Source organism: Lagopus muta, chromosome 2 (genome assembly GCF_023343835.1).
Source record: "Lagopus muta isolate bLagMut1 chromosome 2, bLagMut1 primary, whole genome shotgun sequence".
Taxonomy (NCBI): domain Eukaryota; kingdom Metazoa; phylum Chordata; class Aves; order Galliformes; family Phasianidae; genus Lagopus; species Lagopus muta.
This window is the reverse complement of record NC_064434.1, coordinates 71,744,721-71,760,910: the sequence shown is the minus strand read 5'-3', so window position 1 is coordinate 71,760,910 and position 16,190 is coordinate 71,744,721. Positions and strand designations below refer to the sequence as shown.

Genomic DNA, 16,190 nt, shown 5'->3' with positions numbered 1-16,190 from the left:
AATAACTGGGTTAAACAGACATTTAGTGTAATCCAGAACTGCTGTTCTTGTATAACCACCACAAATGCCCTGTTAGGTAACCTGTGTAATTTTGGCATTAAAGCTGCAAACCACCCAACTCTCTGAAGTTACTTAAAAAATTACTCGTTTCAACCCCCAGAAGTTTTGTGTTCGCTCTCAGTAGACGCCATCTGTAATGTCTGGGAAGAATCTCTCCTAGGGCACAGAACATGTTCTCAGAGGGACAAACGTGGCTGTCACCCAACATCAAAACTCAAGTGGTTCTTCCATTTTCTTTGATCAACTGAAGGTGACAACAGGATGCAGACAATTCTCCATAGGTAACTTACTCACTTCTCTGACTCTCTCTTGCAGCTTCTGTTCAGGCAATGGCATTTTGCAACCAATGCTCTCCATGTGAGTTTACACATACATGCCTCACAGTTTGCTCCTAGGAAAGATAAACATTTTATACCAAGGTTCTTGAACAATAATCTGTTGTCTTCTAAACTGGATTGCAGCTTTAAACACTCCAGCCTTCTGCACTGATTTCACACAAAGATGTAAATCCACTAGGAAATGAAGCTCACTATTTTGATCAGTGCTACTGATAACAGGCAATGACAGTTTTTCATTCATTTCCTCAAATACTGCAGTAGTTAGTCTATAAAGACAAGGTAAATGTTATGCCACTATTTTTTATTTGCTATATTCAGTCAGCATCTGAAACAAAAACAAACACACTTCGGAATGCTTTTTTTCCCTATACGAATAACCAATACAACGCTAAGCTACAATCATTTTCAAAGTTAGGTAGCACGCTCTGGCATTAACAGTCTCTCCTTGTGTTGAGGAAGACTACCTAAAGGACACGCAATCTTGACAAATGCAGACAGGCTTTTTGCACAGTATGTGCACGCACACACTACTAAAGAAAATACGCCTCACTTCATAGTGCAGGCAGCCAAAAGCCATACTTGTTTTAAGTTTAAAAAAAACAAAGACTCACCTACATCACAGTATTACTGCTTAGTTTATCGCTTCTGCTTTGAATTCTGTGCTTTCATTTAACGTGTCTATGTTTTGCAACTGTGTACAAATTGCAGAATTATTTTGTATACCATTTAGTATCTGTGCATATCCTTTACAGCTTAATGTTACACTAAATTAAAAGAAACCTTAAATTTTAAGGTACTGACAACAATAAAATTTCACTAAAAAAACCAACCAAAACAGTATCAATATTTCTTGTGGTATACAGTATGCTTATTTTTATGCCAGTTTTATTTTATGCCATAGTTTCCTATTATTCACTGTATAAAGAGAAACCTAGGAAAACAAAATCTAAAATGCTGTGCCTAAATTGATTAAACTCTGGTGATTTATGATATATGTACAGTATATAAATATATTTATGTATATATGTACATATATATTGATTAACATTTGTTATAAATAGAACTGTTAACTTAAGCAGTATAAAAATAGCCACTCTCCTGGGAACATGCAAACGCAGTATGCTCTCACCTAATCTATAAAACCCAAAACAACCAAAACCTTTAGCTCTGATTTTCTACAAATATAAATTGAAGACCTTTAGTTAGTTTAGCCATAAAGTATGTTTTTTCCAGTAAAGATATAAAATTGGTTTGATGCTAGCTATAATCAAGCTCAAACACAGAATATTTTGGGTTATTTACTTTCAAGTATTTTTCCCATGTGAGCTAATTCTAGACAAGCTGCATTTTTTTTTTTCTTTTACAGTAAAATATTCTTCAGCTCTAAACACTACAAGCCAAATTACAGGCAATCTGGCATGCTTGCACTGCAGGGAAAAGGCTCTCTTCTACACTATTCCTATGTGGGAGGTTGTCCTAATATGGCTATTTGTGCTCCAGATCTTTTATCCATTGCAAAACATTACCGAGATTCCCATTTTGTAGATTCTTAAGGCCAGAAGAGAGTACTGTCACCACTTAGTCTCATCTCCTGCTCCCTGAAATTCACTTTGAGGTCCCTGCATTCAGCACAGTGACAGGTAGCTGGAGTAAAATGCCTCTCCTGTTACAGCCAAAGAGGTTCCAGCTTCAGAAGTTGATGGGATATTGACTCTGTAGTGACTTTTCCCAAGGGGAAAAAAATTCGGTTCCATCCGGTTCCATCTGAACCAAAATGACATTTTTCCTGTTTTCTTGCCATATGAAAAACTGAAAAATTGTCTGGAAACATTCCATCCTCCTCCAAAGTGCTCTGAGTACTAGCTAGAAAACCAAATAAAGAAAAAGGGGCTGTGTTCAAAGATGACACTACTTCTATTCCTCCAGATGCCTAACAGCCCAGCACATGCTGGGCTGTACTGTAAATGAAACAGAGTTGAGCCCTTACTCTGCTCATAAGACTTCAACCCTTATCTAGGAGAAATACTTAAAGCAGTTGACTATGACGAATACAGCATATGTTGAATTTCAGTTCCCCTTTTCATTTTGTTTCATTCAGCCAAAAAACCCAAAACATTCCTACACATTCCAAAGGGAAGAGGACTCTCCTTTCCCTGCAGCCCTATTATCCAGCACTTTCGAATGGCTCCTGCAACCTCTCAGAGTTTACATAAGTATTTTTTACAAAGCAAAACAGCATGGAAGACTCAAGGCACATTCTCTTCAGGACAACATTCTTCCTGTGATTAGGAGACATATTAAGGAAGTAGGAAATTTGAATGCAAATGGCCTGGGCAGAGGATGGAAACCTGCTTTTTCATTCCTAGCATTATTGTTTGCACATGCAACTTACTGGGTAATAGAAGGATCAGCTAGATACTCCCCTCCAGCAGGTCTACAGATACTGCTCTGGAAATGTTTTCCAGATGAAGATATTTGGTGTGTTTGGAATAAATCTGTGACTACCTTTCTGAGATAAAGTACGTATTGCAAAGTTTCACCCAGCTGTAAGTCAGGGCATGCAATCAGATGACCTGGATTTCAGTGAAGGCCCTGCTCTCCTAAAGACAGATGAAGTTGCTTGTCTGAGCCTTTCTCTCTGGTACCTCTGAAAGTGATATTCCCACCTCTTTATCTCTCAAGCAAAATGGCCTGATGTTCCCAGTCACATCCTGCATTTCTTTCCCTATTCCCAGGGTGGCTCCCACACTTTTCCCCAGAAGTCCTTCCTATGTTAGAAGTGATGAATCTTTGTTTAAAATAGCACAGTCTTCCAGCTTCAATATTTTCAGGAAAATAAAAGATACATTCTATTTCTTATAGTAAGTAGCATATATGCACCAAAACAATGTTGTGGATGCCCCTGTATTAATTGTTTAGAGAGCTGTCATTGGAAGTTGGGGACTGGGAAGTCACAAAAGGCTCGTTTGCCTTCTGATCGTCCTTCATGGAGGCTGCTTGGTCTGAGATGGAGGAGAAAGAGAGCTGGTCATGTTCCATTATATGCACGTGGTCCTCTTCCTTGTCCTTCTTCACATAAAACAACTTCCTAAACTTTTTGAGCTCATGGAGTTCACAGAATGTCTCAAGAACCACCAACATCGCAATGAGGCCCAGCAAGAGGTAACCTGGGTACAAAAGGAAAAAAAAAAAAAGGCTGTAATTGTTATCAAATTGAGTGGGGCTTGAACACTTTTAACCCTGTATCTTCCTCCATATATTCCACCCCTGCCATCTCTGAATATTATGTTAATCTTCTCTCTGACCCAGTTTGGGCTGTCAAATCCAGCCCCTGCTCTCTTGCATTCTACAATCAGCAAGACTCCACATAATAATTTTTAAAAAGTAACAGCAGTGGTTTAGAATCTGTTGCAACTGTACCAGAGAAAAGTATGTAAAAGCATTTAACGAATTGGAATCTTAAAATTTAACTTAACAAGCTTACTGATTACACACTCTCAAAATATTTTTTAACTCTCAGACTGAGACCTTTAGAATTGGGGTTCCATATGACTAGCAGCTCATTATGCTCTTTTGTTTTTCACTCCAATGTGTAACTGAATTGGAGTAAAGGCATTAAAATGAGCATTTCTTAATCCCAATGCTTCATTAGATCCTTGCAACTCATCATTACAATGTATCAAGGATCATGACAACTTGAATAATTTATCATTTCAATGAGTAAATCAAGCAGAAGTGTATAATTATTAATAAAACATGCTCATCCAAAGGCTGAATATTAAATGTGCTGAAAGATCAACACAGATTAATTACTACAATCTACGCATGGACAATGCTCTGTTACCAAAAGGCATAAATATTTTACAAGCAGTTGCAGATTATTCACTAAAAATAACATTTCCTTCTCTCTTCCAGGAGCACTGTTAAATCAATACTGCAATACCAAGAGCTGATCTAAATCAACACTATAGCTAAAATATATGAACTGTTTTTAATCGTCATCTAATGAATTCAAATGGAATGTATGCATTAGCACAGGGAAGAAATAACAAAGCTATGCCAATTAAAAGGCATCTATAAATCTGCAATGAAAACTTTTAAAACTTTTAATCATCTCTGAAACACTGTCCAAGTAATCCAACACTTCATTTAGGATACCTGCATTTTCCTTGGAAAGCCTGCAGTAATCATTAAGGGTTTTCAGATCTGGGACTCCACAACTTTTCTTGGAAGAAAATTTAGGTTCAGAAAGAGAAAAATATTTTACACATTGTGTTTTGTTCCATGACTTGTTTGCATGAGAGAAGAAAGGCTAATTCAAAAGTTACAACCTTGGATTATTTTGTTTCAAATTAGAAATACATCACTTTACCTATTGGCTACTTTTTCCATTTAGAATTTCTTTCTATTTGTTTTCTAAGCATTCTAAAGCTTGAAATTGAAAAGTTGTCTCTGCACTGAAAAAGAAAACTTGACTTTTCAGGTTAAAAAAAAAAAAAATTAATCCCAAATGTCATCTTACAGTTTTTAAGGTTTCAGAATTTTTACGATGTATTTATTATGCATGACTTTCACCACTCAATCATTTAGCATCACCAGGTTAACTCTGGAGATCAGCAGGGTAGTAATTAAAAGCTACTGCCGGTAACATAAACAGGATGGGGAAACGAAAAGATCTGAAATGGCCCAAATATTGCACTCCAGATGGGGCCTCACAAATGCAGAGGGTGACAATCACCTCTCTCTCCTTGCTGTTCCCCCCTCTTTTGATGCAGCCCAGGATATTGTTGGCCTTTCAGGCTGCAAGAGCACACTGCAGGCTCAGGTCTGGCTTTTCATCCACCAGAACCTCCAAGTCCTTCTCCCAGTCTGTACACATAGGTTGGATTGCCCTGACCCAAGTGCAACACCTTGCACTCGGCCTTGTGGAATCTCAGTAGTTTCATGTTAAGTTTTGGCTAGTTCAAGGACTTGTTTCCAGGAATGCAAAACATAAAACCAAGCAAATGGACACTTTGACTACATTACGATTACTGGATCACGTATGGGAGTCCAGATAAAGACATGGTAGCCTAAGACACGGACCTGACAGGATGGCTTGCTGTTTTGGCTACTTAAATCTTTCAATGAGTGCCTCTGCTGAACCAGGACTGTGCAGACCGAAGCCAGATCAGAAACGTTCATTCAGAACGTCAACACACAGATCACTTTCTCGGTTCTACTTTTTCATCTAATCACTGATCACTGTGCCACTGCTCTGTGTCAGACCTAATTAAGCAATTATAATTTAACATTCAAAGTCTTGCTGTATCATCATTTCACTCTATTTGTATTACTTTGACAGCTGATATGTCCTAAAGCCAGCTACAGCTAGCTTATGTTACAACTGGAGTAAGAAATTTTGCTCTTCTGCCCATTTCCCATTCCTCCTTTATCTCTGCCTGCCTGTCATCTCACCTTACAGGATGACCTTGGGCTACAAGGATCATTTTCTGACTCTGTGATGCTCCGTGTAATCTTAGCTCCATGTGCTCCTATCCATTTTCATAACAGTAACATGAACATTTTTTGGCTATTATTAATAAGAGAGTATGTAGATATGTTTTAGCACAACGGAGTTTTGTTTTCAGATTCTCCTTTCGTAACTAGGAAACTGACTATTTAAAGCACAGTTGCCTATAGTTGCCTTCAGCTGCAACATTGCATAGTTACCAACAACACCCAGTTTGCAAGCTGACAGCTCACAAAACAATCACCAACTCTGGAAGAGACACATAATGCCTATTTTTTTTTAATTTTTAATAAAGTGTCTCTTAGGTAACTGGTCAGCTTGAACACTTACATGTAATTCCAATTTTATACAGCTCTCGGAATTTTTGATTGTAGCCTTCTCCTGGCACATAGTCTCCTAGGCCAATAGTGCTCAGGGAAATGAAACAAAAGTAAAAAGACTCCAAAAAATTCCAGTCATCTTCCAGAACAGAAAAAATTGCTGCTGGGATAAAGAAAAAGCATGAGACAGTGATGAACCCAAGGACTACAGCGTGGATGATGGCAACAATCTGCTTGGAGAAACCCCAGCGAATGTGGAAATAGAGTACAGGCCGCCTGGTGACGTAAACAATGATGCGCTGTACCACTGCTGTCAGGAAAAGCAGCGTAAAGGGGATCCCGATGACCGAGTAGATGATGCAGAAGGCCTTCCCTCCATCAGATAAAGGCACTGTATGTCCATAACCTAGAATAAAGCAGAGGGAAAACATAGGCTGAGTCAAAGCTTAGACTTCGTGTATCCATTTCATATTAGATATACTGCGTGAAATAAAGAATAGTGATGGGATCTGTTGACCTGGCTTAAGCAGGTAAATGGAGTCTAAGTACTGACAAGAAGGAAATAAAAATCCAAAAATATTCTTGTATTTCAAAATGGTAAAAGTAACTATATTAATGCTTATTTTTAAGAAAAATGTAACATGTACTCAACAGCAGGAAACCTACAGCAGGAAAACTGCTTAATTCTGGGTTTTCCTACTGACCTTTTTGCTTAGTTTTACCAAGTGATGCAGCAACTTCTTTTACTCACCTTGTCAAGAAGAATCACTCATACTCCAGAAAAGTATTCCTAGATCTACACAGTAGTAAAATGCTCTAAGTCCTTATGTGAAAAACATTGAAATTGGACTTAAAGCATTTAAATCAACACTCCAGACTGTACGCTTCCATACTGCCAAGAACTGTTTAGATAATAAAGCATCCAGCATTACGAGCAGAGCAAAGATTTTCACAGGAAAACTCAGGGGATCAAACAAATATGGCTGGATTTCTGCCTTGTTGTTTGTGCTACAAATACCAACAATCATTTGTTTCAAGTGCAGGAATCACAGAATCATAGAATTGCCTTGGTTGAAGAAAGATCATCTAGTTTCAACTGCCCTGCTATGTGCAGGGTCACCAACCACTAGACCAGGCTGCCCACAGCCACATCCAGCCTGGAATGTATCCACTGTTTTTTGTTGTTGTTGTTTGTTTTTTTACAAGGCAATCAAGGCACATCTCAATTCCACAAAGTGTGGTGCAATTACACCTGTACACAGCGCTAGCAGCTATGCCATCAAACGTGCTCAGCCTGGTTTTAAGTGCAAATCATGGGTGCAAAAAAGAACAGTAAAGCTTCCACTTTCTGTTCTACTCCATCCCTAGAAACGTTGGACATCTAAACTGTTTTTGACTATGAGTAAGTGCTGAGCTGACATTTCCTTGGCCTTCTCCATCAGAACCCCAGGCCTTGCCCCTCAGAGATGTCCCAGTATTCATCAAAGCAGATCCTGTAACTTCATATGTAAATGATGGCATTTGTTATGTATTTCATTTAGCATTTTATCCTACTCACTTTCCAGTGAGTGCTATTTTATGATTCAGTTGCCCAGTGGTTTTTCCATCCTTACAACCTTAATTTTGTGTCTTTAGTCTCTTCTCTAGCTCATCTACAAACACATTAATATAATTGAACAGCACTCATCCCAAAAAAGGCTTTTGAGGAACATTCCTTGTGACGGAATCACAAAATTACCAAGATTGAAAAAGACCTTCAAGATCATCCAGTCCAACCATCCACCTATCACCAACAGTACTCACTAAACCATGTCCCTCAACACAAAATCCAAATGCTCCTTGAACACCTTCAGGGTCAGTGACTCCACCACCTCCCTGTGTAGCCCATTCCAGTGCCTGACCACTCTTTCAGAAAAGTAGTATTTCCTAACGTCCAGCCTAAATCTCCCCTGGTGCAGCTTGAAGCCAATCCCTCTAGTTCTATCACTGGTTACATGAGAGAAGAGGCTGACCCCCAGCTCACTACAACCTTCCTTCAGGTAGTTATAGAGAGCAATAAGGTTTCCCTGAGCCTCCTCTTCCCCAGACTGAACAATCCCAGCTCCTTCAGCTGCTTCAGTCATCTACCTCAAGAATTATCCATTTTCCCCCACTGTTTTTTTTTTTCTTCTTTTTTCCTCTGTTTGTTTAATCTTTCTCTTGTATCCATGTCTACTTTTAGCCATTTCTGCATCTTTTTGTTGCTTCCTTGCACCGTTACTTCTTCAGGGAAATGGCTTTCTATGATCCTTCTATAAAGTTCATAGCATGCACTGGTTCTACGCAGATAATAAAACATATGCCCATTTGCCTTTTCAGCAAAAGCTATAACATTCAGAAGCCTTAACAACTGCAATCCTAAAACATTTTTATTTTTATAAAACCCTAAAACTTTTGTTATGACAAAGGAACCTCACAAAGACAGTATTACTTACATCCTCTTTATTACACTGATGATATTTAATCTGTCAGAGAGGAGTTGAATGGAATTACTAAGGGGGACAAGAATTAACCTGCCCACGTAGCATCTCTGAGAAATGGCACACCGATTATCAAGACAGAGTCTAAGATTTATGATGGGCTGTAATTTCTTATGTATAATCTGAACACCAGACTACAATCACTTCCTTAAAAACACGGACCTTTGAAAAACCAAACTTTCAGAAAAGCTGCCAAAACACAGCAAAGTGACACTGAGTTTAAAGAGTATTATTTATACCTAACTCTTTCTATTGACTATTCATAAGTTAGAAGCATCATTCCTTCCAGAAAACTCACACAGAAACGCATACAAGACCAGCAGTATATGCCGTATTAAATAAGATCAACACTCCATCTAGTTCAGCATCCTGACATGGACTTTTACTTGATCGTTCATACACAGAGCAAAACTACTCAAGATGTGCACGTCTGGTTTTCAGTTATGTCTGTGTATTGGAAAAAGTCACCTTAAAAGATTTTAACTCTTATGACTTGGAGAGCTTCAGTTGTTGTTAGTTTACACAAATATACAAAACATCTTTACCTGCTTGGATGTAGTTTTGAATGACCCTCTATTCTACAAAATTTCTTATTTTAAAAAATAATTTAATATGCTTTAACTTTTTTATATTGACTTTGTTGCAGAGAGTCACACAGGTCAACTACATGCTCAATAAAATTAGACAACAGACACCTACTACACAGAATGAAAGAAACACTACATTATGCAGCAGATCTATACATGCCAAACCACCTACTCAGACTCAAATTATCTCCTGGGAAAGGTATTTTGCCTTTTCTACTTCTATCAGCCATGCATTGGGAAAAACAAGTGAACAACTTTAGGGATGAATACATAGGCAGGTAGTTAACAACTTCTTAGCACACCATCAGATGTAAACCTCTATCCTTTGTATCACAGATGGGAAAAAGAATTTGAAGGACTGGAAAAATAGGCCAAAACTGGTTCACAGATTAAAAAAAGTGCAAATCAGTAGTGCTGTACTTCTGCTAGAAAGGACTTTTCAGAACTTTCACCCAGAAGTTTGAGACACTTTAAAACAACTAAAAGACGACATTTAAAAGTTGTTTGAAAAAAAGCAGAAGGAAAAAAAAAATCAAGAGGTCACAGTTGAGTTTCTTTAAACAAGTCTGAGAACTCCGATGTCCAGCCGGGACAGAAGGAGAAAAAAAATCCCTTTTATGGTGGGCATTTTTAAACAAAGGAAATCCATTTGCATCACATTTTCGCTGCCTCCTCAGCTGAGCCACTAATGGAACTGATTCTGTGTGCACTGGGAGGAGGAAGACATGCTGTAAACCGAACTGATTAAGTGACCTGGGTCAAAAAAATGAGGGAAAGTGAGGAGGCAATTTGCTTGGAACTTAGTTCATTTCTCTAATTAAAGCTTATGGTGCAGTCCTCAAGCAGCTGCAGCAGCCTAATTAGGAAGGCGACGAAGGGCGTGGCAGAAACTGCTTAAGACAGTTTTGTCATAAAGGAAATCATTAAGTCCTTGCTCACACAGCAGCATTAAGGGTGATTTAAAACTCCCCAGCTGTAGTGACTTGATTTAGTGCTGCTCCAGCTCCCTCCAACGATACATCCCTCCAACGTCTCTAGAACAAAAGCGGTGAAAAATATTTAAACAATTAAGTTAATCATAAAAACTACATCTTTCCCATAATGATTTTTCACCTTATCACTTCTCAGAAAAGAGAATTCTATTTTGCCAATTACAAGTTACAATTGTAATTCGCTGTGAAATTACACAGGTTTCTTCCAAAGCAAAGAGACTCCAACATACTGACATGCATCTCTGTACTGACTGACTGTACACAGCTTCAGTTCCTTCTGAAACCATCTTCTACTGCGTCAATGCCGAAGACTATTAATTCCTCAGAACCACCGTCCTGCCAGCTGAGCCTGGAGTTAGCTCAGAAAGAACTGGTTCATATAATGAGCTCATTAACGTTGCCTTCTGCACCAAGAAAGGTGGAAATGGCATTGAACGCAGTCAGTTTTGTAATAAGATTGTGTAAGTCACTTGCGTGGCTGTAAGGATCATCCGAATCTAAGGTATCAACCCAATGACATGGATATAATGGTACCTACATTTAAAGGTGGCTTCAAAATTAATTTCTACCAGAACAGTTGTACATCAAAGCATTTATATCTTGGAAAGTATATAAAGGTTACCACATCTGCTCTTACACAGGAAGGAATATTTTACCTGTCCGAAGAAAGAAACAGGTCTAGAAACTCTGCCCACAGATTTCAGGAAGAGGGGATGCTGATGAATAAAACTGTGGAAAATGTCTGAAGGAGAGCAAGGAATATTCCCCATACATAGGTAAATACATTGTGATAAAATATTTGCTTTATGATCTTACATTTGGTATTGAACCGCCAAAGGGTTTGTATCACTGCTGGAAAAAAACCACTCCTGTTTAATTCCTGTCCTACTAACACACCATGGGTCAGCCTAAACACAGACACAGTGATCTACTGACACATAACACACCCATTTTCAGAAAGCACAGCAATCCTACGTGAATAGTTTAGTCTGCATGAGGTTTTATTGAGCTTGATCTTTGCACAAGATAATGCTTCTGTTGGGAAATTACTTCAATGAAATAAATACTTTGCAGCAAAAAAAATTACATTAAAATTAGTCAGTTTTTAAAAAAATAATATATGAATAATTATATTTTTAAATGTATGTTGTAAGCATTTGGAACTCAACATACAAATAACTATTCAAAATAAAAACAGTAAGAAAGATACCTATTATCACACTAGAAACACAGTGGAAAAGGAATGATTATAGTGAGCACTGTGAGACAGAGTCTATACCAGAATCATCACTATTTAACCTACCTCCCTTTTTTCCCCATTTTTAAAGTAGCAGTCATCAATGAGAAAAACACTTAAAGAGCAATTTTGAGAAATAAAACATTGTAATGGAGATCATCATTAAATGGCGCAGTATGGGAGAGAAAAACAACAGCATGTGCATATTACAATTCCCTTTTGGAGAAGAACTTCTAAGCTCCCAATCTCAAAATTAGCCTCACATTTTTTCATACATTCTCACAGAATCAGAATCACAGGCTGTGGTTGGAGGGGACTTCTGGGTCCATCTGCTCCAACAGAGTCTGGCTCTGTCCACTTAGCACTCTCTCTTCATTTATTTACAACCACTGATTAGATGCCTCTAAGCATCCTCTTCTCCAGGCTAAACAGCCCCAGATTTTCTTGATGGGAGGGGATGCTGAAGTCCCATCATCATTTTTGTGGCCCCATGTCTCTCATATGCTGGGGAGCCCAGAACAGGACACAAAACTTCAAGTGTGGTCTCACCAGTGCTGAGCATTGAGAAGGATCACCTCCCTCCATCTGCTGGCAACACTCCTCACGCAGCCCAAGACACCATTAGCCTGGATGATATTAAGACTGCTCTACATCACCATACATACCATGAAATACTCCAGATGGGAAACCAAAATTGTGCCATGTGCATGTCTTTCCAAGTCCTTTTATTTTCTTTCCTATATCAATTATGCATCAAGAGGAACTGTGCCACTGTAAATATTCAGAACAAGTAACAATAAAACACAAATATCCTTTTGTTTTTGTCTTCAAATTCTGACATACTTTCATATGAATTATTATTAATCTTTTCTACCAAGTAGAGATGAAAATTTAACATGTTCATACAAACTAGGGAAAAAAACATTATTGAGGATTGATGAAAAACAGCTTTGCAGTGCTCCACCCTTGAGTTAGCTATGTCTCTATCCATAAAACAGTAATACAGCAATGCATGTTAAAAACATTTTTTTCAACTAAGTACAAGTGACATAATATTAAGCAGTACAACTACCCTATTACCACTTCAATCACCAAGAGAAAAGCTGCAGCCAGTGCTGGGGGGCCTTTGAAAATTATATACTTAGGAATGGTAATTTTCTATTTAAATTTTGACAATTTTGATACCCAGAGGCAGCAGGAGAAATAACAAGATGTCATGAAAAAGGAAATCTTTTGTGTTTCACTTGTTGACAAAACTAGTCCTTTAAAATAAGAAAACAGCTTGGTTGTGCAACAAGAGCTGAGATCTTATTTTAAATTTTTCATCTAAATTTTACAAAACAAACAAACAAACAAAAAAAAAAAACCCCAACATTTGATCATACTATCTAAGGCATTAAGTATATGCCAAGTCCTGTCCAGAACGAATTACTTTAACTATAGGAATATCAAGTATAGCAATGGAAGAAATAAAGGTGGAAAAAAGGTAAGACTTGCATAGCCACTTTGTTTGCATTAGCACAGTAGATGTGGATCTGTACAGCAGAATAACTGATTGCACAGGCCTAAGGTCATTACATTTGGGAAAGCAGGAGTTTAGCTTCAGATTTGCTTTACTTTTTTCACAGAGACTGGATGCCCATTTTAGTAGTTGAGGTGCACTTCATAGCTCTTCAATGTTGCCTCCACCAGCTTTGTTCCACTGAAGAGAAATCCAGTTTGCATGCTCCAAGGCCTGTCCATGGTGCATTCCACCAGTGGAATGATCAGGAGACTTGGTTCAGCAGCACACTCCTGACCTGAACCAAGGCACTACTGCAGATGTACCCACACAGGGCTAAGAAATCTGGTAGACTTCAGCAGCCTTCAAAAGGTTTGAAAATTAACTTAAAAGTACCTCTGCAGCATCACCTCCTGCACTCACATTCAGCAGGCCCCTGCCAGAGCAGTTTAAAAGTGCAGCTCCTTATATGAGAAATGCTTCCTTTTCTCTGACAGGCTCCAGTTTTCATAGGAAATACCTTCATTTATAAATAGTTCCTGAATTGCCATGATGACTCATACAGATGGAAGATCAGCGATGACAGCATTAACACTCCACGGGGCTACCTGAACCACAGGTCGCTCAAGAAAATACAAGGACACTCCATAATCTGGAAGGAAACTAGACATAACTAAGTCAACCCAAACAAACACTAATACTTCCTTAATTCTAGCCTAATTCTACACTTTTTTCCACCACATGGTTCACTCCATGTCTCACTCATCACATCATGCGTGCCAATGCAAAGATTACAGATGGATGGGCACTCTGAATGGCTAGTAATATTTTGATCATTTACTGTGACTATTGTTTTAGTCAGTTATTACCTATAGTTTCTATTTAATGTAGTGGAAAATATTACCATCACTGCTGTACAGTTATAATGATGAACTAGTCACACACCAGTGGCTATAAGGAAGTGCTCAGCACAATGCTGCACAGGAAAATGGGTTCTACCAGAGCTGTGCAAATGGTAGTTTCACTACACAAGCCAAATAAAGCAAAAAAAAAAATCAAGTACAGAAATTAGTAAGTCCTTTCCACACCCCAGATGATTATTGGTGAGTGGTTGGTGAATTAACATTTCTTTTCAGTTCAGGGTTAGAGAGAAACACAGCTCAAAAGGTAATAACTTTAAGTGAAAAATGAGAGCATTCTTTCATGTCGCAGCCTGATACAGGATCTCCCTAATCCTGCCTGGGTAAACTACATCTGAGTAAAGCACTCATCAGCAGCCCAAGAGGACCCTCAAACAGTCTAAACAAAAGCAGATCGCTTGCCCCTACAAAAGGGCCTGCTGCTTGAAACTACGGTGGCACAGCTCCAGGCAAGGCTCAATTTCCAGGGCTATTAAACATGCCATTAGAAAGGACACATGCTCTATAGGATAAGCTTGAGTTCTCCAGACGCTCAGTTGGTAGAGCTTTCCCATTTGCCATGTGTGAACACAAAATCAGCTCTTTTTAAATCCTACTGTAAGCTAACCAGTTCCTACAAAACCATTAATTGTGAAAATTCTCCAACAGCATGCTAAACCTTGAGCCCAATGTGAGGTTTGTGGGGGCTGGACAGAGTCCTGATAGCTTCAACCACGTTTTGTGGAGAAATGTGCCATTCTATGTGTACACAGTGCTCAAGACAGAAGCAAAGACTGGATACATGAGCGTATTCAGCAAACAAGGCTGCTAAATCGATGTGTCAAAGCATTCAGGCTTCAATTCTATCACAGATGACAGTCAAAAGATATGCAGGCATTGCTGCGCTTGCTAGTTAAAAACAACAGCAGCAAAACTTACTAAGGTTGTTTTAAAACCTGAAGTACATAAATATATTATATATATTTTATACTGTATATACTATATATGTATACTGGGATTCGGTTCCTCTTAGTGTTCTTCTGGATTTAAGACCCTATAAGGGTAAAATGCAATCAAACCAGAATTCTGTTGGTGTTTGCCTTCCCCCCAGCTCTCAATAACAGCACACTGCCAGAAATATTTATCCAAAACCAGAGCATCACATTTTTAAAAGTGCCACTAGCAGTCATTTAGCATAAGTAATGCAACATGCATCTTGAATCAAGAGTTCCCCTGAAATCTCAGCTTCATAATTTAATGTAGGGGGAAGAGGAATACAAAAATGACAAAAGTCTGCTGAATAAAAGATAACACCAACAGGTCAAAAGCAAGGTTAGACTTCCTGAGGGCTACTCAGAGAATTCAGCAAAGAGAATTCCAGTTATTGTTTCATTAGCTTACCTGCCTGCTAGGCAACAGATGGTAAAAAAATCTGTTCCGAAGTACCCCCTCCCTCCTACCAGGCTACTTTATTATGCATTTTTCCTAATAGAAAAACTGCCTCAGAAACTAAAGTTTGATAAAAGAGAAACGTGAATGGATTTTAGAAAGGAACATCTACTTGTAGTTCTGTGAATGTTAGAAAACGAGGCAAGGTTTTGTACTTATCTTTTGTTAAGGGTTTTTGCTCTGTTAGGTTTAACTACACACGTGCAGCAATATTGCACACGTGCGTACTACATTATATATACATATTATATTATATATTGCAATATAATATTGCATATTACAATCACGGGTTTTTAAAGCGACTGATTGCCAAGATTTAAAAAAGCAATCAAAGAAACAGGTTTATTAAAAAGCTTAAGAACTTCAACATCAATTCTGAAGTATTGAAAAAGGTACAAACCTTTCTGCAGTTCTTCCTGGGATTCACAGCCCAGAATGTTCAGTGTGGAGGAAAGATAAATAAATCTCCACATGGAAAATGCTTTCGCAAAACAGAGAATGCAATGTTACTGAATAGATTTAGTCACTACTTTGTACATGACAGTGATCTTCCCATTTCATGTGGTAATTTGGCAAAATCATTGTGATACTTTCGCCTTGACTACAGCGTAAGTGATATACCTTGAACAACAGTAATACTTCCAGATTTCATCCTTAGATATGGCAGTCTGCAACAATGACACCTACAGAAAAATTCATTTCAGTAGCTTAGGAATGTACTTAGCATTTAAGTGGCAGTGAACCTGTGAAGATACACACATTCTGAAGAGACTAGC

General features: G+C 38.3%; 1 protein-coding gene across 1 annotated transcript in view; it reads right to left on the bottom strand.

Moving 5' to 3' along the window:
• Nucleotides 1–678: 678 nt before the first annotated feature.
• The window catches only part of KCNK1 (potassium two pore domain channel subfamily K member 1), a 33,056-nt gene continuing 17,544 nt past the window's right edge, over nucleotides 679–16,190 (bottom strand). The window contains exons 2-3 of the mRNA XM_048936254.1: nucleotides 6,241–6,636; nucleotides 679–3,565 (exon numbers count right to left, since the gene is read on the bottom strand). Coding sequence (XP_048792211.1) covers nucleotides 3,306–3,565; nucleotides 6,241–6,636 — 656 coding nt within the window. The 3' untranslated portion in view covers nucleotides 679–3,305. The remainder of the gene's footprint in view (nucleotides 3,566–6,240; nucleotides 6,637–16,190) is intronic.